Genomic DNA, 26798 nt, shown 5'->3' on the forward strand with positions numbered 1-26798 from the left:
GCTACCTCCCTTGGAAGGGGGAAAAAGCCTTGGTATATGTATGTATGTATGTATTATTATTATTATTATTTTTTTTTTTTCACTCAAAGATGATAAACATATTTTTTGTTTTATTTTCAGGCCTGTGACACAGGTCAGTATTTTTTTTCGTTTTGACCATGGGTGCAATATAGCAATAGAAAATTTATGATTTTTGTAAATTAAAATGTATCAATGTAATATGCAATCTTTGGGCAGAACTGAAAATAAAAAATACCTTGCTACAGGCAAAAATGCTAATGAACAAAGTCGGTAGCATAGGATCTGGACGCCATCTTGTCGTCTGTCAGTTGATGCCCTCGGATCTACCGACAGTACTTCGCCAGGTACATTTTCTTGAAGGAATGTTATGGAGCAGAGATACATGCATTCCTTCAAGCTGCAAGCTGAGAGAGTGGTTGAAAAGCCTGCCAATGTCTCTCATGATGACGAGGATGAGCCGGATGATATTTAATTTGCAGGTAATGATTTATTAAACACAGGTTATATGAATTTATCATCCTTTTTTTTTTTTTTTTTTTTAGCATCCGACCTAGATATGGATCAAAAGGTCTCCTGTCGGCATGCTCCGCCTTTGTAATCCTTTGTAATCCTTTCATTTCTTTGACATCGGCATCTATCATAACAAACATGGCGTACCATTCCTCCGACACAACTTCATTACTTACGAAATCTGTTTTAGAATCTTTTTTGTTTTTTATTTCCGCTCACAAAATTGCATATTACGTAGATACATTATAATTTACAAAATTTACAATCAATTTTCTATTGCTGTGTTGCGCCCATGGTCAAAGCCAAATTTGACCCACAGGTCTCCATTTGTCAGCGAACACGTCCCCTCGCCTACACACAGGCTGTGTGTAGGGGAGGGGAGGTGTTCCCTGATAAATGGAGACCAATAAAGGGTTAACAAAGATCAAACGAACATTGATTTCTGATATCATTGATAGTTGAGTGGGTGTACACCTCTGTGAAAATATTACCAATATTTCTCATTTCCAGTTATCTGTGTCATTGTATCCTTCATCATCTAATTTTATTATTATTATTCTCATACTTGGGTGTAAGTGTGGTGGGAAAGGCAGGAGTGGAATTGGAGGTAGAATGTAGATTGAGAGAAGTAAGTGACTTCTTAATTCTCTGTTAATTTTCACTTTACCAGTCTCTGTTTTTTCTAGTTTCTATGTTACATAATTTCATCATTTTTTCAATCATCCATTTTCTTTTTCTTCCTTTTAAGCTTCTTTGGTGCAAATTGTTTGTTCTCTTAACTTGTTATACTCTGGTTAATGCATCTATATATATGTATATTTTCATCATACTTCTAAAATATTAGCAAGTAATATACTTTGTATCAAAATGTTCTCAAAATAGTATAGTACCCCATAACCTAAAAACATAAATATTTTGTTGATTTATGCGTAAGATTGCTGCAAGGCACGTAGATTCACACAAGTTACTTAGAACTCATTCGTACTGGATGTTTCTACTGAATAAGAATAATCCCAATTGTTCGCCTCGTTTTAGTATTTGATGGAAGGGAGCGGTGAATCCAACATATCCTAAGTGTAGGTAGAGACAGGTTAGGATACATTGATTACAAGTAATTTACTTCTCACACAGAGATATGAAAAAATCAACAATTTGTATTTTTATCTATAAGCTTCTGGTGGTACATACATACATATAACAAAGGCTTTTTCCCCCTTACATGGAGGGTAGCCAAAAAGAAAAAGGCATAGAAACCACTCCCACCCATTCCATTTCCTATATATTCCACTCCCCTCCACCCTCCTTCTTTTCTTGGCGCCTCCTGGATGACGGGTCATCCCTGCATCCTGTCCACCGCCCTGGGTCAGAAGCAGTGTCGCAAGACACAGCACATCCACAGCAAGGCTGCTTCATAAATTCGGCAACCCCCCCTCTCCATCCCCTCATGCAGGAAAGGAGAAGACGGGGAGAAATCCTTTCGGGCTGCGTCAAATTATTTCTCATACATACTTCCTCACCCCCCATCCCCCACCCACTCCCCCTCATGCATCACAGCATCATCCACACACAACCCTTCTCCATTCACCCCTATCTTCTATCCTCTCCCATCCTTCCTCCACAGACATTCTTCTCTTTTGTAATGCCCCTTTCACCCCATCCATCCTTCTCATCCTAGGATGCCCTTTCATATTCACTCCTTCCACCTCTGCCTTCCACACTTCTTTTACTAATCTTTCTTCACTCATTCTTTCCAAGTGTCCAAACCATCCTAATACTCTTTCATTGACCCTACCTCCCAGCTTCCTTTCCACCCCTGTTCTCCTCACCACCTCATTTCTCACTCTATCTAGCCTAGTAACCCCTATCATACTTCTCAGACATTTCATCTCAAACACATTCAAACTCCTTCTCACTTCCTCTCTTATGTTCCATGTTTCTGCTCTGTACAGTGCTGTTGGCACAATCACTCCTTCATATAACCTCCTCTTAGCATCCATTCCCAGACATCTATTTCTCATTATACTTTTTAATCCACCAAGGCATTTACTCACTTCTCTCAATCTACATTCTACCTCCACCCCCACTCCTCCCTTTCCTTCCACATTTGCACCCAGGTATCTTAAACTATCCACTTCTTCCAGTCTCTCACCCTTAATTCTCACTTCCAGCGTGCTGTCACTCTCTCCCCTTGTACATCTCGTCACCTTACTTTTTCCCACATTTAATTTCAGCTTCCTTCTCTCACACACCTTCTCAAACTCTGTCACTAACTTCCTCAATCCCTCCTCTGATCCTGCCACAAGCACAGTGTCGTCAGCAAACAACAAATGGCTCATCTCCCACTTTTCTCCATTTTCTTTAACCATCTCCAACCCCTGACCCACTACCCTTGCATGCACTTCTTGCACCACCCCATCCATGTAAAGATTGAACAGCCAGGGTGACATAACACATCCCTGAGGAAATCCCACCTATACCTCAAACCATTCAATCGCTCCATTTCTAATCCTAACACAAGCTCTACTACTGTCATAAAAACTCTTGACTGCTCTTAACAGCTTTCCTCCTATCCCATATATCTACAGTACCTCCCACAGGGCCTTCCTGTCTACCCAGCGGCGGCGCCAGGAATTTTTAGTTGGGGAGGCTAAGGGGGGGCTGAGCAAATTTTTGGGGGGGCTAATAGTACTATGATAATACACATATATTATCCTCATTTCAGAAGAGGAGGGGGTTAATGGTTGGGCTAGCACTGATGGCTGACAAATCCTGGCAATTAAAAATTCCACTTAATAAAATTATTTCAATGAGTGTTTTAAATTTTCAATTTGCTCATTTCAGTTGGGGGGGGGCTAGCCATTTCTTTGGGGGGGCTAAAGCACCCCCCAAGCTCCCCCCTGGCGCCGCCATTGTGTCTACCCTGTCGTAAGACTTTTTTCAGATCCATAAAAGCGCAAAAAACATCCTTACCTTTTCCTATTGTTTTCTTACATATATGTCTTACCACAAAAATCTGATCTGCACAACCCCTACCTTTCCTAAACCCAAACTGCTCATAACCAATTACTCCCTTTGTTCTTCTACTACATCCCTCAATCAAAACCCTTCCATAAGCCTTCCCAATTACACTCAACAAATTAATCCCTCTAAAACAACTACAACCACGATTGTCCCCATATCCCTTGTAAATTGGAACAATACAGGCACTCTACCCTCTCTCAAACATTAAATAACCTCACCAGCCAGTCCACCATCACTGTACCTCCAATCTTCAGACATTCTGTATAACATCCATCCAACCCAGGTGCCTTACCTGCTCTCATCATCTTAACAGCTGCTCTCACTTCATCCCTCCCTATTCCTTCTCCATTTTCCTCACTCATCACTCTCATTTTCTTACCGCTTCCCACCGCAACTACCCTTCCCTCCCTATTCTTCGCATTTAGCAACTCCCTAAAATACTCTGCCCACCTTCCTCATACTGCCTTCTCTTCCATTATCATCTCTCCATCTGCACCTCTTACCTTTTCTTCTCTACTTGATTCGCCTCCTCTTCCTCTTTTAATTTCCTTCCCAAACATCTTTTTATTGCTTTCAAAATTTTCTATCTTACTCTTACCCCATTTCACATCTACTCTCCTCTTTGCTTTCTTTTCTTATGCTTAACTTCCCTTCTCTTTACTTTATACCTCTCATACAATCCCCTCGTCCTAATTTGTAGCCAATCTATGAATGCCTGTTTCTTCTCTTTTACACCCTTCTTTGCTTCCTCATCCCACCACTCACTACCCTTCCTTCTGTTTCCTCCCGCCCTCCTTGTTCCACACACCATCTTTGCACACCTTATGACTCCCTCCTTGAACCATCCCCATTCCTCCTCCACTCCTAGTTCTACTCTATCCTTTACTCCCTCCCATTCCTCTCTCAGCTTCTTCTCATACTCCTTCTTTTCTTTCATTTAAGCAGTTCACTCCAAGTACCTCCCTACCTTCTGCCCTTTTCCTCTTTCTCCACCTATTCTCCACTCTCAATTTACCTTCCACCAGAAAATGATCTGATATTCCCCCACTCTCTTCCCTCAGGACATGTACATCCTTAACTCTTCCTACCACACTCCTGGTCACCACTATATAGTCCATTAATGCTCTATCTGCCAGCCTTCCATCCACCACCCTCTCCCATGTGTACTTATGCTTGACTTTCTTCCTAAACACTGTATTTGCTATTATCAATTCTCAAGACACATCACCATCAATTCTCCACTATGATATTTACCTGGAACTCCATACTTCCCAATCACTCTGTCTATTGGTTCATTTCCTACCGTAGCATTAATGTTTTCCAATACAACTACATTGACATTTCTCCCTAATCCCTCTATGCACTCATTTATATCTACCCAAAAAGCCTCTTTCCTCTATGCTCTTCTCACTACCAGGCCCATACGCACTTACAAAAACCTACATCTACCTTCCCAGCTTCACCTTCATCCACATCATCCTTGATGAAACCTCCTTCCACTCCACAACATGCTTACTTATCTCTTCACTTGCTAGTATAGCCACCCCTTCTCTCTCTTGTCCACTCTTGACACCTGAGTACCTCCCAGCTACACTCCCAAACTCACACTCGCCCCTTCCTGTCATTTTAGTTTTACTCAAAGCCAGCACATCCATCTTTCTTCTCACAAACATACTGCCTATCTCTTCCCTTTTACTATCATCTGTACCACATCCATGCACATTAAAAGACCCAAACTTTAGGATACTGGTTGGAAAACTCCCAGACCCTCGTATGCCTTTACTTTTTTTAGGAATGACCCCTATTGGGGCTACAGGTAGTAGGACTCCTAATCCTATCCCCCGTCCCATTTTTTGTTGCCTTTTATGATTCGAGTGGAAAGACTTGGTGGTAGCATTCTCTTCCTCCACCAGAGGGTAGGCGAAAAAAGGAAATGGATATTCAGAAAAATTGTACAGGACAGTAACAAGGTGTTGGGGGGGGGGGCAGCGTAACGGAGGGACAGTCGTAGTATAAAAGTGTCATCATTTCCCTATGAACAGAGTTTTCCTGTATCACAGACAGACAGAATGATGTGTGGCTCTGGTCCGTAGGGGTGGCCCATATAGACCCTAAAGTATCAACTGCATGCTACTTTGCCCCTCCAACCCTGATGTTAGGGGATTGGGGGTTCACTGAAAAAAAAAGATTGCTGTAAAAATGAATAGCAGATTCTCATGAATCTCAAATGTTGATTTATGACATCCTTCGTTGTTGTTGTTGTTGTTGTTGTTGTTGTGTGTGTGTGTGTGTAGTGATCCTAAATGAAAAATTGACATAGATTACTTATTTCTATGTTATTGTATCACACATTGTACACCAATACCTTTCTAGTGTCCTCTATCTCTTTGTAGTATTTATTCAACAACATCAGTGTTATTTGCTCAACCTTCTATTTCTTTCTTATTCCTTTAAATTTCTTCTATGATACAAGTTGTTTCTTCCCTTCCCCTACTGTATTTTGGTTAATGCCACACTGTATTTGTATATGCTTGTGTTCCTTAAAAAGTTAGATGTCAAACTTATCATATATTTTCTTTCAGGTCGAGGGTAAATATCATCATTTCATTGGAAAAGGGTATCCAAAGATTCCTTCAATTTGTCATATAACAAAGAGAATCCTGTGTGGCGTCTGTGACTTACCTGTCTCATGAGTTGTCTTTAATATCATGATATGATTCACACTGGAGAGAAACTTTTCCAGTATCTTGCCTGATGCAGATTTCTCATGAATTAGTGTTCTTGAATAACAAGTGACGTCCCACACTGGAGAAGACAAAACTTTCAAATGTGACCTGTGTGATGCAGCTTTCGCACAAAGGTATGATCTCAATCAACACATGATGACCCACGCTAGAGAAAAGCCTTTCAAGTGTGACCCCTGCATTGCAGCTTTCATACAAAAATGTAGTCTCAAATCTCACACAATGACCCACAATGGAGAATAGCCTGTCCAATGTGACCAGTGTGATGCAGCTTTCTCAAAAAAGTGTAATTTCAAATATCACACCATGACAGACAGAGGAGAGAAGCCTTTCTAATGTGACATTTGTGAAGCAACTTTCTCACAAAAGAAGGGTGATCTCAAATGTCACATCAGGGCCCACCCAGGAGAGAAGCCTTTCAAGTGTGACCTGTGCGATGCAGCTTTTTCCACAAAACGTTCTCTCAGATACCACATGATGTCCCACACAGGGGAGAACCCTTTCAAGTGTGACCTTTGTGATAAAGCTTTCTCATGTATGGGTCATCTCAAACGACACGTTGTGACCCACTCTGGAGAGAAGCCCTTCAAGTGTGACCTTTGTGATAAAGCTTTCTCACAGATGGATACTCTCAAACGACACATAGTGACCCACTCTGGAGAGAAGCCCTTCAAGTGTGACCTTTGTGACAAAGCTTTCTCACAGATGGGTCATCTCAAACGACACGTAGTGACCCACTCTGGAGAGAAGCCCTTCAAGTGTGACCTTTGTGACAAAGCTTTCTCACAAAAGGGTGATCTCAAATCTCACATGATGACCCACTCTGGAGAGAAGCCCTTCAAGTGTGACCTGTGCGATGCAGCTTTCTCACAAAAGAAGAACCTCAAATATCACATCATGACCCACTCTGGAGAGAAGCCCTTCAAGTGTGACCTTTGTGATAAAGCTTTCTCACAGATGAGTACTCTCAAAGGACACGTAGTGACCCACTCTGGAGAGAAGCCCTTCAAGTGTGACCTTTGTGATAAAGCTTTCTCACAGATGGGTACTCTCAAACGACACATAGTGACCCACTCTGGAGAGAAGCCCTTCAAGTGTGACCTTTGCGATACAGCTTTCTCAGGAAAGAGTACTCTCAAATCTCACATGATGACCCACACAGGAGAGAAACCTTTCCAATGTGACCTTTGCGATGCAGCTTTCTCAGGAACGAGTAGTCTCAAATCTCACATGATGACCCACACTGGAGAAAAGCCTTTCAAGTGTGACCTGTGCGATGCAGCTTTCTCACAAAAGAGTAACCTCAAACCTCACATGATGACCCACACTGGAGAGAAGCCTTTCAAGTGTGACCTTTGTGACAAAGCTTTCTCACAAAAGGGTCATCTCAAACAACACGTAGTGACCCACTCTGGAGAGAAGCCCTTCAAGTGTGACCTTTGCGATGCAGCTTTCTCACTTAAGAGAGCTCTTAAGGTTCACGTGATGACCCACACAGGAGAGAAAGCTTTCCAATGTGACCTGTGCGATGCAGCTTTCTCAAGAAAGGGTGTTCTCAAATCTCACATGATGACCCACACTGGAGAGAAGCCTTTCAAGTGTGACCTGTGCGATGCAGCTTTCTCAAGAAAAAGTGATCTCAAATATCACATGATGACCCACACTGGAGAAAAGCCTTTCAAGTGTGACCTTTGCGATGCAGCTTTCTTGGGAAAGAGTATCCTCAAATATCACATCATGACCCACACGGGAGAGAAGCCTTTCAAGTGTGACCTTTGTGATAAAGCTTTCTCACAGATTGGTACTCTCAAACGACACGTAGTGACCCACTCTGGAGAGAAGCCCTTCAAGTGTGACCTTTGTGATAAAGCTTTCTCACAAAAGGGTGATCTCAAATATCACATCATGACCCACACGGGAGAGAAGCCTTTCAAGTGTGACCTTTGTGACAAAGCTTTCTCACGAAAGGGTCATCTCAAAGAGCATGTAGTGACCCACTCTGGAGAGAAGCCCTTCAAGTGTGACCTTTGCCATGCAGCTTTTTCAGTTAAGAGGTCTCTTAAGCTTCACGTGATGACCCACACAGGAGAGAAACCTTTCAAGTGTGACCAGTGCAATGCAGCTTTCTCACGAAAGGGTACCCTCAAATCTCACATAATGACCCACACTGGAGAAAAGCCCTTCAAGTGTGACCTTTGTGATGAAGCTTTTTCCACAAAATGTTCTCTCAAATATCACATGATGACCCACACTGGAGAGAAGCCCTTCAAGTGTGACTTTTGCAATGCAGCTCACCCAACAAAGAGTGCTCTCAAATATCAGGTGATGACCCACACTAGAGAGAAAGCTTTCAAATGTGACCTGTGCGTTGCAGCTTTCTCAACAAAGCGTGCTCTCAAATATCACGTGATGACCCACACAGGAGAGACGCCTTTCAAGTGTGACCTGTGCGATACGGCTTTCTCAGGGAAGACTGCTCTCCAACGTCACGTGATGACCCACACTGGAGAGAAGCCTTTCGAGTGTGACCTGTGCGATGCAGCTTTCTCCCAAAAGAGTGCTCTCAAACGTCACATCATGACCCACACTGGTGAGAAGCCCTTTAAGTGTGACCTGTGCGTTGCAAGTTTCTCAAGAAAGAATAATCTCAAACAACATATGGGTAGCCACAGTAGAAATTAACCTTATTTGTCGCACGTTGACCCATACTGGAAGGAAGCGAGGTAATCCTTAAAGATGGTGGTTTTGCTATTTCATCTGACTAGAAAATATTTCGGTTACAATATTCTAGATTTCCGTAAGAACACCTCAACAATGTGTCTAACATTCGTATTCTATGCTTAACTTCTCTTTGTTCGTCCTTTAGCTTGTTACTCTGACACAAAAGTATTTTGATATTTGGAAACTTAAAAAACAAAAGATCGTGACCGAATTCGTCTCTACTTGAACCAAGTAGCATGCTAGCGAGAATACCTAATTGGTGTCTTTGTTGTAATTAAGTTCATGGAAGAGGTACCTCATGGAGGTTATAGATGGGTTTGCTGTTTAATTGAATGACCAGGAGCACGGTGATTGTGCATTTTATATGCTTGCCTTCTTTTTACGCTGGAAAATAGTTTTGTTTATAATTGTTGATATGTATGTTTCACAAATAAAGATATGTATATATAGACATGTTTGACTTATCACTTAGCAGGCTAGTTTATTATCATAATTTTATGGAGTCCTCTTGTGTATAGATAATAATAATGATAACAATAATGATATGATAATGATAGTAATAACAATAATAGTAGTAACAATAACAACTCAGGCTCAGCAGAGATTAGATGTTGCTCCTAGCCCCAACTGCTGACCGGTCAGGCACATGCGAGACTTCTTCATTGACACTGGCAAGTGGAATAACCTTTTAGACAGATCCAAAAAATGTACTCTATGCAAGAGTAATGGGCAGGGGACTGGAGTTGGTTGCGGAAAATGGAGAAAAGTGTGAGGTAAGTCAGTTGCTGTTTGCTGATGACACTGCACTTGTGGCAGGGTCAGAGGAGGCATTGGGAGAGTTAGTGTCTGAGTTTGGGAGGGTGTGTGATAGGAGAAAGTTGAAGGTGAATGTGGGTAAAAATAAGGTGATGAGGTGTACAAGAGGAGAGGATGGTGGAGAGTCGGAAGTAAGTCTTAAAGGGGAGAATGTGGAGGAAGTGGATAGTTTTAGGTCCTTGGGGTCATATGTGGCTGCAAAGGGAGGAGTAGAGGTAGAGGTAAGTTGTAGATTGAGAGAAGCAAATAAATGCCTTGGGGGATTTAAAAAAGTAATGAGAAATAGACATTTGGGAATTAATGCAAAGAGGAGATTGTATGAAGGGTGATTGTGCCGACAGTGCTGTGTGGGGCAGAGACATGGAATTTAAGAGAGGAAGAGTTTAAATGTGTTTGAGATGAAATGTCTGAGAAGTATGGTGAGGGTTACAAGGCTGGATAGAGTGAGAAACGAGGAAGTGAGAAGGAGAGCTGGGGTGGAAAAGGAGTTGGCTGAGAGGCTGATGAAAGACTATTAGGATGGTTTGGACACATGGAAAGAATGGATGAAGGAAGACTGGTGAAAGGGGTATGAAAGGCAGAGATGGAGGGAGTGAATTTGAGAGGACAACCGAGGATGAGATGGATGGATGGGGTGACAGGGGTGTTGAGCAAGAGGGGAATGTCTGTGGAGCAGGGAAGGGAGGTGGCAGAAGATAAGGATGAGTGGAGAAGGGCTGTGTATAGATGGTACTGTGATGAAAAGACAGGGATGGGTTGGGGGGGGGAGTGGGAAAGTGTGAATGATACTTTGACACAGCCAGAAGGGACTTCTCTCCGTCCTCCATTTTCTATGTGAGGGGACGGAGAGGGGGGGTCGCCAATTAAGTAAAGCAGGCTTGCTATGGAGGTGCTGTGTCCTACTGCATTGTTTCTGACCCAGGGCTGTGGGCAGAATGCAGGGATGACCCGTCATCCACGAGGAGCTAAGATGTGAGGGTGGAAGGGATGATGGGTGGGAGTGGGTTTATGCCTTTTGGCTTGGCTACCTCCCTGTTAAGGGGGAAAAAGCCTTTTGTATATAGATAGAATTATGGTTATGGGTTAAAGCATAAATATCTGGTACACTTAGGCCTAATTTGCAATGGTCCTTGTAACATAATCAGTTTTAAATTAGATTAGAATGGTTCGTGATTTTCTTTACTCTGATTTCTATTAGGATTACAAAGGCAGTGCATCTATATATATATATATATATATATATATATATATATATATATATATATATATATATATATATATATGTGTGTGTGTGTGTGTATACAGTCAAAATTTATTTCATACTAGGACCTCGCTACTCTAGCTGAAGTGTATTTATTTCTAAAGTATATATTCATTTATTATGAACTTTAGGGTTCCAGAAGATTTGTTAATGAGTTATTTAGCTCGATTCACGCATTTCCAGAGTTTTTTGTACTACATAATTATATGGCGCCTACAAAGAGGTTTCGTAAGGCTTGGCTGTCGGATGCTAACTATCAACCCTGGTTGTCACGAGTGGAGGGAGATGACTCTAAAGCACAGTGTACCATATGCAAAAGGACTCTGGGACCTGAAGTGACATCCATTAATTAAAAGGCACAAGGGAACAAAATATCACGTCTCAAACATGCTGAAAAATCAGGATGAGGTGCACACCTAAGATGAGGGACAACTCCCCCCTCCCGACTATGCTAACAACGGAGTGGCATTTGCTATGATAATGTTGGCCTGTTTCGTTGCCGAACATAACCTGGCATTTATGTTGGTAGACCATATGATACCCCTATTAAAAACTATATTTCCAGACTCTAAGATAGCGCAGGCTCTTTCTTTAAAAAGGTCAAAGTTTGCAGATATCGTCAAATCCATAGGACGTAACATGAAAGGAGACACTGTAAATAAACTAAGATCGAACAAATTTTCCCTTGTAATTGATGAGACCACGGATATAAGTACACAAAAATCATGTGCAATATTGGTACGTTTTATGGATTATGAAACAAATACAATACAAACCAGAATGCTGGACATTGTTGATACGTATGTTGATAACCTGGAAGGGTCCACTGGTAAAAATTTGTATGAAGTGATAACCAATACATTAACTGTTCTTCAAATACCCCTCATTAATTGGATTGGAATCGCGGCAGGCGGTGCATCAAATATCATGGTTATCAATAATTCGTTGTGTTGTCGCATAATTATAAATATTCCAGGTATTACCATCATGAAATGTATATGCCATTCTCTTCATCTGTGCTCTTCTGAGGCGGCCAAGACACTGCCACGACACTGTTAAGATCTTTTGCGAAATATTTACTCTTTTTTCTCACATAGCGTAAAAAGGTGAAGTGATTTCAAGCAATTTCAAGAGTTTTGTAACCTTAACCCATTCAACTCTGATGACAAGATGTCTTGTCATTTGGTCAAATAAAACAAAAAATCATAATAAAACAACAAAATGTTTGATGATCAAACAGCACCAGAAAAATATGACGTCGTCAGTCCTCCTCCTCCTCCTCGAGGAGGAGGAGGACTGACGTCGTCATATTTTACTGGTGCTGTTTGATCATCAAACATTTTGTTGTTTTATTATGATTTTTTGTTTTATTTGACCAAATGACAAGACATCTTGGCATCGGAGTTGAATGGGTTAAACCTCATAAGATGCTTCATCCGTGTCAGACACGATGGCTGTCATACCATGATGCAATTAAAAGAATATTAGAACAGTGGACATCATTAACAATATATTTTCAATACAGTATAAAGAAACTGAAGGCTGCTCTCTGTACAACACATAGTCTCAAATTTGAATGACCCATCTGTATTGTGCTATTATCATTTCTTAAATACGGTCTTGCCACACGTTAATGAAGTAAATTTATTATTTCAGAGAAAAGCTCCAACTATTCATCTCTTGCATGAACAAGTATCAGGGCTTCTTTTAATGCTTTTAGGATATTATTGCACCGATGCCTTTCGAAATAAAGACCTCGCAGACGTAGATCCCACTGATACGTCGCTCCATCGTCCATTACACCAAATATACTTAGGTCATGCGGTTGGTAACCTGTTCACTTCTAACAAAGATATAGTCAATAATCCCCAACTTCGGTGTAATGTGCGTACTAGATGCCAGCAGTTTCTCATAACTCTCTGTGTTCAAATAAAAAAAAAAAAATTTATTTGATTTGCGTAACAAACTTTGGTACACGGCCTCCTTCATTGCTCCAGATAAATTCTTAGATCCTAAATCCAGATCTGCCGTTCCCTCTTTTGGAAACATTATTACATTGGTCCCGAGGCTATCTAGTTGTGACCCTCAAGTGATTGACAATGAATGGAGGAGTCTTGATTGTGTTAAATCCCTGATGAGATCAGAAACACGAGATCTGATATTGTGAGTTTTTATTTGAAATTAAAGTCATATGTCCACTGTGACGATAAAAACAAATTGGGAACATTGCCACATTAGCTCTATATATTCTCTCCTTACCAACCTCTAATGCTGATGCTGAGTGATTATTTTCCAAGCTGAATAATGTAAAAACGAAAACCGGAAACTCCCTCTCATGTCAGTCAATCTTCACTGATGTATATTTCAGAGGAAGTAAATATGATGGGTGGCTGTTATAAGTACAAACCATCAGACTCTCTGTTAGAAATTGTAAAATAATTATGTTATAATTTTGTACTTTAAGATGTTGTTACCATAGGCCTGTTGTTACAAAATTGTGTGATTATTTCCCATTGTTATAAACTTGTATGGTCAATTCCTTTTGTTATAAACTTGTGTGGTTAATTTTGGGGTAGAATTACAATGTACTCAATAAAATGCGTTATGAGATATTGAACTACTTCTATTGTATATCCACGAAACTATCAAATATATAATTATAAACAACACCGTAAACAATAATATTAATTCCTCTGCATTTAAGATATCCAACATTTCCTTTAGTTACCCATGCAAATTGACAAAGAAAATGGCATGACGCCATAGCTCACAACTGTGACAACTTGACCAATCAGAGCAAAGCACGGATAGTCAAAACACGGAATTCTGGCAGCCCTGTCTACAAGTTACAAAGTATTAATTGGATACAAACAATGGCATACGAACTGCAAGCACAACCGTCGTGTAGGTAACAAGTAAGAGTTATTATAGACACTCGTCAATCTTGTACATGTTATTATTATTGTGTGGTAATGAGGCATTGTAACAATGCCTCATTTAAAGTTAAAGGGTACACTCATGTCCACGCAAAAACAATGATTGCTTTTGCATGGACATGAGTGCACCCTTTAATTTTTTTTTTCGACTATGCTTTTGGTTAGTGTAGTCGTAGGATAAAGAATATGTATTGATGTATCATAATTTACAAAATTAATATTTATTTTTTAATGCTATATCACGTAGGTGTGCACTTCTAAAAAAAAAATACCAGGTTCATTAGTTGATGTTGTCTGGGTTTATATTAGTTCCAACCAGTTTTCACGGCAATTTATTAGTAGTTCATTTTAATTAAGGGCCCGAATAACAATAACTCAACAAGCTATTCCCACCGTGTGCCTTATTTTAGTTGTTGATGATGCTGAGGTGGGGTGCGAGGGGTGAGTGTAACCTAACCTAGGTATATGTTGGGATTATTATTATTATTATTATTATTTATTTTTTTTTTTCTTTTCACTCAAGGATGATAGACATATTTTTTGTTTTATTTTCAGGCCTGTGTGTAGGGAAGGGGAAGTGTTCCCAGACAAATGAGTCAGTAAAAGGTTAGCAAGGATCACACAAATGTTGATATCTGACATCATTGATCGTTGGGCGGGTGTAGACCTCTGGAAAAATATGACCAAGATTTCTCTCTTATTATTATTGTTATTGTATCCTTCATCATCTAATTTTATCATCGTTATCATCAAACTTGGGTGTGAGTGTGGCAGGGAGGAGTGGAGTCCAAATGCCCCCGGGTTAAAACATTCTCAGTGTGGTAGTACCAAAATGTCCCCGGGTCAAGTACCAAAACGTCCCCGTTCTGCAACGTACTTGTCTGTTCACAATGAAAATAATTGATCAACCATATCTAATCTATAATTAAGGAGACTACAACCGTGAATGAATGACCAAGTGTCTTCAATGTTGTGTACACATACAAAGTCATGTACATACTCTGTACCGTTTGAGATCAGGCGTGTAATATCTCATTAGCGGTCTCACGAATTACCGACTGGTATTGACCAGGGGGCATTTTGACCCAAGGACGTTGTGACCTGGGGACGTTTTGACCGGTAAACGGAGGTAGAATGTAGATTGAAAGAAGTAAGTGACTTCTTAATTCTGAATAAGAATAATCCCAATTGTTCGCCTCATTGTAGTATTTGATGGAAGGGAGCGGTGAATCCAACATATCCTAAGTGTAGGTAGAGACAGGTTAGGATACATTGATTACAAGTAATTTACTTCTCACACAGAGGTATGAAAAAATCAACAATTTGTATTTTTATCTATAAGCTTCTGGTGGTACATCATACATATACCAAAGGCTATTTTTTCCTTACATGGGGGGTAGCCAAAAAGAAAAAAGCATAGAAACCACTACCACCCATTCCATTTCCTACATATTCCACTCCCCTCCACCCTCCTCCCCCTCTCTCATCTTGGCACCTCCTAGATGACGGATCATCCCTGCATCCTGTCCATTGCCCTGGGTTAGAAGCAGTGAGTGTCGCAAGATACAGCACATCCACAGCAAGACCGCTTCATTAATTCAGCATCCCCCCTCTCCATCCCCTCATGCAGAAAAGGAGAAGACAGGGCTGCGTCAAAATTCTTCTCCCTCACACCCCATCCCCCGCCCACTCCTCCACATGCATCATAGCATCATCCATACACAACCCTTCTCCATTCACCCCTATCTTCTGTCCTCTCCCGTCCTTCCTCCACAGACATTCCTCTCTTTCGTAACGCCCCTTTTACCCCATCCATCCATCTCATCCTAGGACGCCCCCACATATTCACGCCTTCCACCTCCGCCTTCCACACCTCTTTCTTCACTCATTCTTTCAATGTGTCCAAACCACCCTAATACTCTTTCATCAAACCTCTCTCCCAGCTCCCTTTCCACCCCTGTTCTCCTCCTCACCTCATTTCTCACTCTAGCCTAGTAAACCCTATCATACTTCTCAGACACATTCAAACTCCTTCTCTCTTCCTCTCTCATGTTCCATGTTTCTGCCCTGTACAGTGCTGTCGACACAATCACTCCTTCATACAATCTCCTCTTAGCATCCATTCCCAGATGTCTATTTCTCATTACACTTTTTATCCACCAAGGTATTTACTTGCTTCTCTCAATCTACATTCTACCTCCACCCCCACTCTTCCCTTTCCTGCCTCATTCACACCCAAGTATCTAAAACTATTCACTTCCAGTCTCTCACCTTAATGCTCACTTCCAGCCTGCTGTCACTCTCTCCCATTGTACATCTCATCACCTTACTTTTGCCCACATTTATCTTCAGCTTCGTTCTTTCACACACCTTCTCAAACTCTGTCACTAACTTCCTCAATCCCTCCTCTGATCCTACTACAAATGCAGTGTCGTCAGCAAACAACAACTGGCTCACCTCCCACTTTTCTCCATTTTCTTTAATCAACTCCAACCCCTGACCCACTACCCTTGCATTCGCCTCTCGCATTACCCCATCTATGTAAAGATTGAACAGCCAGGGCCACATAACACATCCCTGACAAAGTCCCACCTATACCTCAAAACCATTCACTCTCTCAATTTCTAATCCTAACACAAGCTCTACTACTCTCATGAAAACTCTTGACTGCTCTTAACAGCTTTCCTCCTATCCCATATATCTGCAGTACCTCCCATAGTGCCTTCCTGTACCCCGTTGTAAGCCTTTTCCAGATCCATAGAGGCCCAAAAAAACATCCTTACCTTTTCCTATAGCTTTCCTACATATATGTCTTACCACAAAAATCTGATCTACACATCCCCTACCTGTCCTAAACCTACACTGTTCCTGTCCAATTAATCCCTCTGTTCCTCTCCTAATCCTCCCAATGAAGACCCTCCCATAAGACTTCCTAACTACACTCAACAAGCTGACCCCTCTGAAACTACTACACTCACACTTGTCCCCCTTTCCCTTGTAAAGCAGAACTATACAGGCTCTCCTCCAGGCCTCCAGCACTCTACCCTCTCTTAAACAAACATTAAATAACCTCACCAGCCAGTCCACCATAAGTGTACCTCATTCAGACATTCTGCATGGCATCCATCCAACCCAGGTGCCTTACCTGCTATCATCATTTTAACAGCTGCTTTCACTTCATCCTTCCCTATTTTCCTCACTCATCACTCTCATTTTCTTAGCGCTTCCCACTGCAACTACCCTTCCCTCCCTATCCTTCACATTTAGCAACTCCCTAAGATACTCTGCCCACCTTCCTCTCACTGCCTTCTCTTCCATTATCATCTCTCCATCTGCACCTTTTACCTTTTCTCTACTTGATTTGCCTCCTCTTCCTCTTTTAATTTCCTTCCAAAACATCTTTTTATTACTTTCAAAATTTTCTGTCATACTCTTACCCCATTTCACATCTCTCCTCTTTGCTTTCTTTATCTTATACTTAACTTCCCTTCTCTTTACTTTGTACCTCTCATACGATTCCCTCGTTCTTATTTGTAGCCAATCTATGAATGCCTATTTCTTCTCTTCTACACCCTTCTTTGCTTCCTCATCCCACCACTCACTACCCTTCCTTCTATTTCCTCCTGCCTTCCTTGTTCCACACACCATCTTTGCACACCTTATGACTCCCTCCTTGAACCATCCCCATTCCTCCTCCACTCCTAGTTCTACTCTATCCTTTACTCCCTCCCATTCCTCTCTCAGCTTCTTCTTATACTCCTTCTTTTCTTCCTCATTTAAGCAGTTCACTCTAAGTACCTCCCTACCTTCCGCCCTTTTCCTCTTTCTCCACCTATTCTCCACTCTCAATTTACCTTCCACCAGAAAATGATCTGATATACCCCCACTCTCTCCCCTCAGGACATGAACATCCTTAACTCTTTCTACCACACTCCTGGTCACCTCTATATAGTCCATTAATGCTCTGTCTGCCACCCTTCCATCCACCATCCTCTCCCATGTGTACTTATGCTTGACTTTCTTCCTAAACACTGTATTTGCTATCATCAACTCTCTTTCAAGACACATGTCCACCATCAATTCTCCACTACGATTTTTACCTGGAACTCCATACTTCCCAATCACTCTTGTCTATTGGTTCATTTCATACCGTAGCATTAAGGTCTCCCATACGCACTTACAAAAACCTACATCTACCTTCCCAGCTTCACCTTCATCCACATCAACCTTGATGAAACCTCTTTCCACTCCACAACACGCTTTCTTATCTCTTCACTAACTAGTATAGCCACCCTTCTCTCTCTCGTCCACTCTTCACACCTGAGTACCTCCCAGGTACACTCCCAAACTCACACTCACCCCTCCCTTTCATTTTAGTTTCACTCAAAGCCAGCACATCCATCTTCTCACAAACATACAGCCTATCTCTTCTCTTTTACTCTCATCTGTACTAAATCCACGCACATTAAAAGACCCAAACCTTAGGGTATTGGTTGGAAAACTATCAGACGCTCTTATACCTTTACTTTTTTTTAGGAATGTCCCCTATTGGGGTTACAGGTAGTAGGACTCCTAATCCTATCCCCCGTCCCATTTTTTGTCGCCTTTTACGACTCAAGTGGAAAGACTTGGTGGTAGCATTCTCTTCCCCCACCCCAGGGTAGGCAAAAAAAAAGGAAATGAATATTTAGAAAAATGGTACAGGACAGTAACAAGGGGTGGGGGGGGGGCAGCATAACTGAGGGACAGTCCTAGTATAAAAGTGTCATCATTTCCTTATGAACAAAGTTTTCCTCTATCACAGATAGACAGAATGATGTGTGGCTCTGGTCCATAGAGGTAGCCCATATAGACCCTAAAGTATCAACTGCATGCTACTTTGCCACAATAACATGCACCCAATACCCCTCCAACCCTGATGATTGCTGTAAAAATTAATAGCAGATTCTCATGAATCTCAAATGTTTATTTATGACATCCTTCATTGTTGTTGTTGTTGTCATTCCCTAGACTGTCCCCAAGGAATGCCACAGCCGAAATTGGGTTTTCCCACAAATCCTTTATAAAGTGTATGTTGTGTTGTTTGCGTGCATGATTGTGTATAATGCAGTCTTCCATTATGCGTTGTATGGTATGGGGTGAAGTGTTACATCCTGGGCAGCTGTTCACAATGCGGTCATCCAGCCTCCTCTGGTAGCTTAGAAGTGCTGGGTGGTGGCCGCACCGCAGTCTGGCCAGGTGGACTCTGTCCTTTTGTGGGAAAGAGGATTCAGAAGGGTGGATATCAGGGGGTCTGGCATGCAGCAGTGTGTTGTCTCTCAGTGTGTTAATGGAGCGGTGAGTGATATGATTATGAATATGTTTCCGGAGGCTGGTATTTGGTGGTTGTGGAGGAAGAGAAGAGAGTATCTGTGTGTGATGGTCTTTGGGTGTTGTTTTGATGTTTCTTGGTGTGTGTGGGTGTTCTGCTATGTAGTGTAGCGGGTGTGATGTGTTTGTGGTGGCTGCGGCAAGTGTTTGTGTTCCTCTCATGTAGTGGTGGTCCTTGACTTTGAGGACTTTTGTTTCATGGTGTAAATGGTCTGTAGGTGTTGTATTTGTGCAGCCTGTAATTGTCTTTAGGGCTTTGTTTTGTATGATTTGAAGGGTGTTGTGGTGTGTCTCACTGAGATTAGGAGCCCATGCAGGACTTGCATAATTCATTACTGAGCGTATACATTGTTTGTATAATGTTGTATTAGTTTCTTTGTTTTGTCCAAATGTTGTTCCAGTGATTGACTTAAGTGCGTTAAGTCTAGGTGTGCATTTGTTTTTTATGTTTGTAATGTGTTGTTTGAAAGACATGGATGTATCTTATGTTACACCAAGAATTTTTGGTGTGTTTGTGTGTGGTATTAGAGTGTTGTTGATGTAGAGATGAGGTATGTACTTATGTTCTTTTGTCCAGTTGGTGAGACGTGTTGCTGTAGATTTGGCTGGAGCTATTTTGAGTCTGTTTGTGATGAACCATGTGTTGAGTGTATCAAGGTATGGCTGGATTATTTCTGCAGCTTTGTCTGAGTTACGATGTGTGCATGTGATTGTTATGTCATCTGCGTAGGAAGAGATTTGTATTTCTGAGGTGTCTGGTGTGGGTAAGTCATGCATGTATAGATTAAAGAGTGTGGGGGGATAGAACAGAGCCCTGTGGTACTCCATTCTTAATGTTTCTGATGTGCGATGATTGGCCATTATATGACACATAAGCATTCCTACCTACCAGATAATTGGCCAGCCATCTTTTGGTGTTATTGTGCATGTCTGTGTTATATATTTTATTTGTTAGGTTGTGGCGGGGGATAGCATCAAAAGCTTTACTAATGTCTAATGTTATAAGAAGTGTTCTGTGGTGTGGTCTATCTGAATTGATGCCATCTAAAATTGTTTGTGCGAGGTTTATCAGAAGAGTGTTTGTGGAGTGTAGTGGCCTAAAACCGTGTTGTGAGTCAGCAAGGGGAATATGTGGTGTGACAAGTTGAAGTATTAGGCGTTCAATGACTTTAGAGGGGGTGCAGGGAAGTGTGATTGGGCGGTGCGATGTTGGGATTGTTGGGTCTTTGTTCGGTTTTGGAATGGTGATTATTTTACCATGCTTCCAGATGTTGGGTATAGTGTTGTGTGAATAGCTTGTAGTTTGCAATGTTTGTGAGTACATGTATACCTTGTGGTCCAATATGTTTTAGGTGGATGTTACTTATGTTATCAGGGCCACAGGCAGATGAGTGCTTGAGATTATGTATTATGTGTTTTGTCTGACTGTCTATGAAGGGTGTATAGTCTGAGTCTGTGGGAAAGTCTTTCTTACATCGAATAGTGCGTCGGTCGTCAGGGTGAGAAGTGAGATGGCTTGTCTGTGGAAAATGATTTATGAGTGTGTTTTGCTTGTTGTCTGTTTGAGGGTAGATTGTCTGTTGTTGTGATTATTGCTGCATGAGAGTGCGTTGTGTTACTGTTGGATAGTGTAATGCTGTTGAGTGTTTTGTACAATTTGCTGGTGTTTGTTTTGTGATCAAGTGTATTGATAAAGTTTTGCCAATTTTGTGTTTTTTGCTCATATATTTTATTGGCAATCACTGTTTAGTGTTTGTATTTGGTCTGCTATGTTTGGAGGGATAGGTGTGGGGGTATTGTGTTTAAGCGTGTCTCATTGTCTGATGAGGCCTTGGATTTCTGGTGTGAAGTTGGGGTTGTGTGATTTTCTATTGCCTCTAGGGATGTATCTCTTGTCTGCGTTTTGTATGATTGTATTAACAGTGTGCACAGCATTGTTTATGTTTGTGATTGGTGTGCCGTTAAGTGTTTCAAAATGTTGTTCTGTCTCCTCAGTAGAAGCTTCCCAGTTAGCTCTCTTGTGATTGGTGTATGTGTGTCTGTGGCCAACTGGGGTGCATCTTGTTTTGGTGGTGATGATGATTGGAAGGTGGTCAGAACCAAGGGGTCCGACCACTCTCCATGATGTTGTTGGGGTTAGGCAGGGGGAGCAAAAGGTGATATCAGGAGAGGAGGGAGTGTAGAGGGCTTGGTGTGCGATATGTGTATGATTATAATTATGTGTGTTGTTCATGATAGTCAATGAGTCAAACTGAGTCTGTATATCAAGCCCTCTGTCTGTGTCAGGGTTGTCGACATACCAGGCAGACGACTAAGCGTTGAAGTCATCACCCATGATCAGGTTGGGGATTGAGGCTAGTTGGCTAAATTGAGGCCTGAAGGTGTTTGGAAGTGTGGGGGATGATTGGGGGGGAATGTACATGTTAACTATTGTCAGTGTTGATTTGTTGCCTGTGCAGATTCGAATGGATTGGATTTCTGTAGTGTTATCTGTGGTAGGGAGGAGAATTTTGGTTGTGGCGCTTGTGTCCACAAAACAGATGGAATGGTGGATCAGGGTGATGAGTCCACTGCCATTGCCGTCAGTCCGGTCTTGTCTGATGGTGATATAATTATGAAATGATGGTGTTTTGTGTGAGTGTCTTATTTTTGTTTCTTGTATAATTGCAATGTGTATGTTGTGTTGTTTAAGAAAGTATTCGAGTTCATGTTTTTTCATGTTAATACTGTCAATGTTGTGTTGTAATATGTTGATGTTGTGTGTTCTGTGTGTGTTGTATCTTGCTGTTTGGGGTTGAGTTGGGGTGTTAACGGGGAAGGTATAGGGTCTGGGTTAGAGGGGGGAAAAGAGAGATTGGGGACAAAGGAAGTGGAGTAATGATTGGGGATAAGGGCAAAGGGAAATTAGGAGTGGGTAAGGGTGCTGGCTGTGGTTGGGGAGGTGGGAGTGGGGTTACTGGAGAGCAGGTAGAACATGTCCAAGTGTTTGTGTATTGGTTTGTGTCAGCAAGTGTTGTACAGGTGAGGTGGGCCCAGTTTTTACACATACTGAACTGAACCGAGCCCTTTGTCTGTCTGCCCGAAGTAATGGGTTTAGAGCATGTTGGGTATGTGTATTTTGTGGTGGGCCCAGGATTGCTCTCTATATCTCTGGCTAAAAGTAGAAGAAGAGGGGTGTTCTCAAATCTCACATGATGACCCACACTGGAGAGAAGCCTTTCAAGTGTGACCTGTGCGATGCAGCTTTCTCAAGAAAAAGTGATCTCAAATATCACATGATGACCCACACTGGAGAAAAGCCTTTCAAGTGTGACCTTTGCGATGCAGCTTTCTTGGGAAAGAGTATCCTCAAATATCACATCATGACCCACACGGGAGAGAAGCCTTTCAAGTGTGACCTTTGTGATAAAGCTTTCTCACTAAAGGGTCATCTCAAACAACACGTAATGACCCACTCTGGAGAGAAGCCCTTCAAGTGTGACCTTTGTGATAAAGCTTTCTCACTAAAGCATAACCTCAAACAACACGTTGTGACCCACACGGGAGAGAAGCCTTTCAAGTGTGACCTTTGCCATGCAGCTTTCTCACTAAAGAATAGTCTCAAACAACACGTAGTGACCCACTCTGGAGAGAAGCCCTTCAAGTGTGACCTTTGCCATGCAGCTTTCTCAGTTAAGAGTTCTCTTAAGCTTCACGTGATGACCCACACAGGAGAGAAACCTTTCAAGTGTGACCAGTGCAATGCAGCTTTCTCACGAAAGGGTATCCTCAAATCTCACATAATGAACCACACTGGAGAAAAGCCCTTCAAGTGTGACCTTTGTGATGCAGCTCTTTCAACAAAAAGTGCTCTCAAATGTCACGTGATGACTCACACTGGAGAGAAGCCCTTCAAGTGTGACCTTTGTGATGCAGCTCACCCAACAAAGGCTGCTCTCAAATATCATGTGATGACCCACACTGGAGAAAAACCTTTCCAATGTGAAATGTGCGATACAGCTTTCTCACGAAAGGGTAATCTCAAATCTCACATGATGACCCACACTGGAGAAAAGCCTTTCAAGTGTGACCTGTGCGATACGGCTTTCTCAGGGAAGACTGATCTCCAACGTCACATGATGACCCACACTGGAGAGAAGCCTTTCAAATGTGACCTTTGCGATGCAGCTTTCTCACAAAAGAGTGGTCTCAAACGTCACGTGATGACCCATACTGGAGAAGAGCCTTTCAAGTGTGACCTTTGTGATGCAGCTTTCTCACGAAAGAATAATCTCAAACAACATATGGGTAGCCACAGTAGAAATTAACCTTATTTGTCGCACGTTGACCCATACTGGAAGGAAGCGAGGTAATCCTTAAAGATGGTGGTTTTGCTATTTCATCTAACTAGAAAATATTTCGGTTACAATATTCTAGATTTCCGTAAGAACACCTCAACAATGTGTCAAACATTCGTATAGTACTGTATAGGCTTAACTTCTTTGTTCGTCATTTAGCTTGTTACTCTGACACAAAAGCATTTTGAGATTTAGAAACTTAAAAAACAAAAGATCGTAACCGAATTCGTCTCTACTTGAACCAAGTAGCATGCTAGCGAGAATACCTAATTGGTGTCTTTGTTGTAATCAAGTTCATGGAAGAGGTACCTCATGGAGGTTATAGATGGGTTTGCTGTTTAATTGAATGACCAGGAGCACGGTGATTGTGCATTTTATATGCTTGCCTTCTTTTTACGCTGGAAAATAGTTTTGTTTATAATTGTTGATATGTATGTTTCACAAATAAAGATATGTATATATAGACATGTTTGACTTATCACTTAGCAGGCTAGTTTATTATCATTATTTTATGATGGAGTCCTCTTGTGTATAGATAATTATAATGATAACAATAATGATATGATAATGATAGTAATAACAATAATAGTAGTAACAATAACAACTCAGGCTCAGCAGAGATTAGATGTTGCTCCTAGCCCCAACTGCTGACCGGTCCAGCACATGCAAGACTTCATTGATGTTGGCAAGTGGAATAACCTTTTAGACTGATCTAAACAATGTACTTTCTGCTTTTTACAGTGGTGTACACTTGACACATTTCGCAAGGCGCGCAATTCTCTGTTTTTAGATTTGTGCTCGGAGGAAAAGAGACATACAAGTCTATACTCGTCCCCATTGCTCACTGCACAGGACCAGTTTCCGCCGCAGGTATCGCCCATTTCTGTCAGTAATGCTCTGCCCCAATTAGGAACCAACTCTCCCCTTCATCTTAAGGGAGGAGCCACCCGCCGCTGCTTGATTGTCAGCATCGCTCTACCCCGTCAGGGGCCAGCACTCTCTGCTCTCTTCCCCATTCGTGGGAGCCGCCTCCTGTTTGACTCTGACTCTGAGTCTCAAAGACTGTCAATCTGCCAAAAGGGTTGACTTTATTTAAGCGGTGTTATGTTAGACCCTTAAAGAGAGGCTGAAAAGAAGACTACATACAACCATAAATGTGGCAAAGAATTTGGATTTATTACTAAAAGTAGTGTTGCAGCTGAAGTCATCCTGATGGGTTATAGGCTTTAATAAAGGTGGTGTTGAACACAACCTGCTCTTGGATGATGTTTGTATTTTTCCCTCCGAATGACAGCGCCACACATGACATTTTTGGGTATTAACAAAAAACTGAAGTCTACGGTGCATACAGTTATACATTTAAAATGTATATAATATTTTCTGCACTATATTAACAAAAATTGTAAATTCTATAATCAAAATATGTATACACTTCTTTTATAACTGAACATGGATATAAGGGATGAAAGTTTGTCATCCTTAACACCCCCCCTTAAACTGAAGTCACCCTCTGATTGTGCTAAACTTACACAAAGTACCCTTGGAGAGAGGTTTAGTAAACACATCTGCAACATTTTCATCTGAGGGTACATACACTAGTTTGACAGATCCATTTTCGATCTGACCTCTGATAAAATGATATCTGATGTCTATATGCTTTGATCTTTGATGATACACTGGGTTTTTAGCTAAGGCTATTGCACCCTGGTTATCTACAAACAGGATTATAGTGTCTCTGATATCCTGTAACATCTGCATAGAGCTGAGCTAAAACATTACATTCCTGTACAGCATGACTGATCTACATATTTTGCCTCACAAGTGGAAAGAGTAACTACTCTCTGTTTCTTGCACTTCCAGGATGTAAGTGGACCATGAGTACTCATTTTGAAACAATAACCAGTAATACTACGGTGGTCCTCAGCAGATCCCCAGTCAGAATCACAGTAACCTGTCAATTTCAATCCTGCTTCTGATTGACCAAATTTCAACCCATAGTCAAGTGTTCCTTTAACATACCTTAAAACATGTTTAGCTAAACCAAGATGATTTATAGTTGGGTTTGACATGTACTGTGATAAATTGGTAACCATAAAACATAATAAGTCAGGTCTGGTTGCAGTCATGATATAAACAAGACGACCCACCCACTATTCTCCTATAGAGCTTAGGATTATCTAGTACGCAGGATTCACAGTCTATTGTTTTACAGATACCAGGATCACATGGGATACACTTCGGTTTGCAGTCTGACATGTTGAATCGTTCTAGAACTTTCTCACAATACCTCTTCTGATTCATCATTATACAACGGTTGTTAAATACAAAGTCAATGCCAAGGAACCATGACAGTTTGCCCAAGTCTTTCATTTTGAATCTCTTATTCATACTCATCTTGACAGAATTTAGCACCTTATTATCACTAGCAGCTATGACTATATCATCAACCCAAAACAGAATCCATACAGTAGATGTTTCTTTCATCTGTCCTCTAATATACACAATGGTCTGCTTGCGATTGTACAAATCCCTCCTCAGTTAGACTGCCATGTAATAAATTGTACCAATTTCTGCCACTCTGTTTTAAGCCATACAGAGACTTCCTTAGTTTACAAAGTAGCTTATTGCCATATTCATCAGTTTTTACAAATCCTTCTGGTTGCTCAAGGTAGACCTCACAGTCAGTATCTGCATTTAGATATGCAGTGCTGACATCCATCTGATGGACTAAATAATCACTTTGTACAGCTAATTGCAATAACATTCTCAGTGAAGTAAGCCTGGCTGTTGGTGAAAATGTTTCATGATAGTCTATATCTTGAACCTGGCTTTGTATCTGTCACCGTTATCTGGGTCATTTTTCACATTAAAAACCCACTTGCCCCCCACAACTGATTTACCTTCAGGTAATATTACCAGGTCAAAAGTGTCATTTTCTGTTAGGGCATCAATTTCCTCTTCCATTGCTTTTTGCCATAAGTGTGACTCTGGGGACTGCATAGCCTCTAAATAAGTCCCTGGGACCTCGCATACCTTATGACAATAATAGATGGTGTACCCT

General features: G+C 41.4%; 2 protein-coding genes across 3 annotated transcripts in view; both read left to right on the forward strand.

Annotated features, from left to right (window-relative positions):
* The first annotated feature begins 231 nt into the window (after nt 1-231).
* On the forward strand, nt 232-24823 carry LOC143032061 (uncharacterized). The gene is made up of 5 exons (XM_076196527.1): nt 232-500; nt 6135-8618; nt 8853-8958; nt 11660-11832; nt 24479-24823. The coding sequence occupies exons 2-5, from the start codon at nt 6771-6773 to the stop codon at nt 24821-24823; spliced, it is 2472 nt and encodes an 823-aa protein (XP_076052642.1). The 5' UTR covers nt 232-500; nt 6135-6770.
* LOC143031624 (uncharacterized) overlaps nt 13900-26798 on the forward strand; it is a 32025-nt gene continuing 19126 nt past the window's right edge. Inside the window, exon 1 of one of the 2 annotated variants that reach the window (XM_076195724.1) lies at nt 13900-14002. The gene's annotated coding sequence lies outside the window, so the exon portion shown is untranslated. Of the gene's footprint in view, nt 14003-14564; nt 14637-26798 lie in introns of those variants that run through there. The other variant, XM_076195723.1, reaches the window with a different exon arrangement.

Source organism: Oratosquilla oratoria, chromosome 12 (assembly GCF_046742065.1).
Source record: "Oratosquilla oratoria isolate Oo_2021 chromosome 12, ASM4674206v1, whole genome shotgun sequence".
In the NCBI taxonomy this organism is placed as follows: Eukaryota; Metazoa; Arthropoda; class Malacostraca; order Stomatopoda; family Squillidae; genus Oratosquilla; species Oratosquilla oratoria.

Excerpts from the sequence above, each read along its gene's own strand:
- LOC143032061 (XM_076196527.1), top strand. The coding sequence starts at position 6,771 with ATGATGTCCCACACAGGGGAGAACCCTTTCAAGTGTGACCTTTGTGAT. Across the intron at positions 8,619-8,852 it reads AGAGTGCTCTCAAATATCAG|AGTGCTCTCAAACGTCACAT; the intron begins GTGATGACCCAC and ends TTCTCCCAAAAG. Across the intron at positions 8,959-11,659 it reads TAATCTCAAACAACATATGG|ACTCTAAGATAGCGCAGGCT; the intron begins GTAGCCACAGTA and ends CTATATTTCCAG.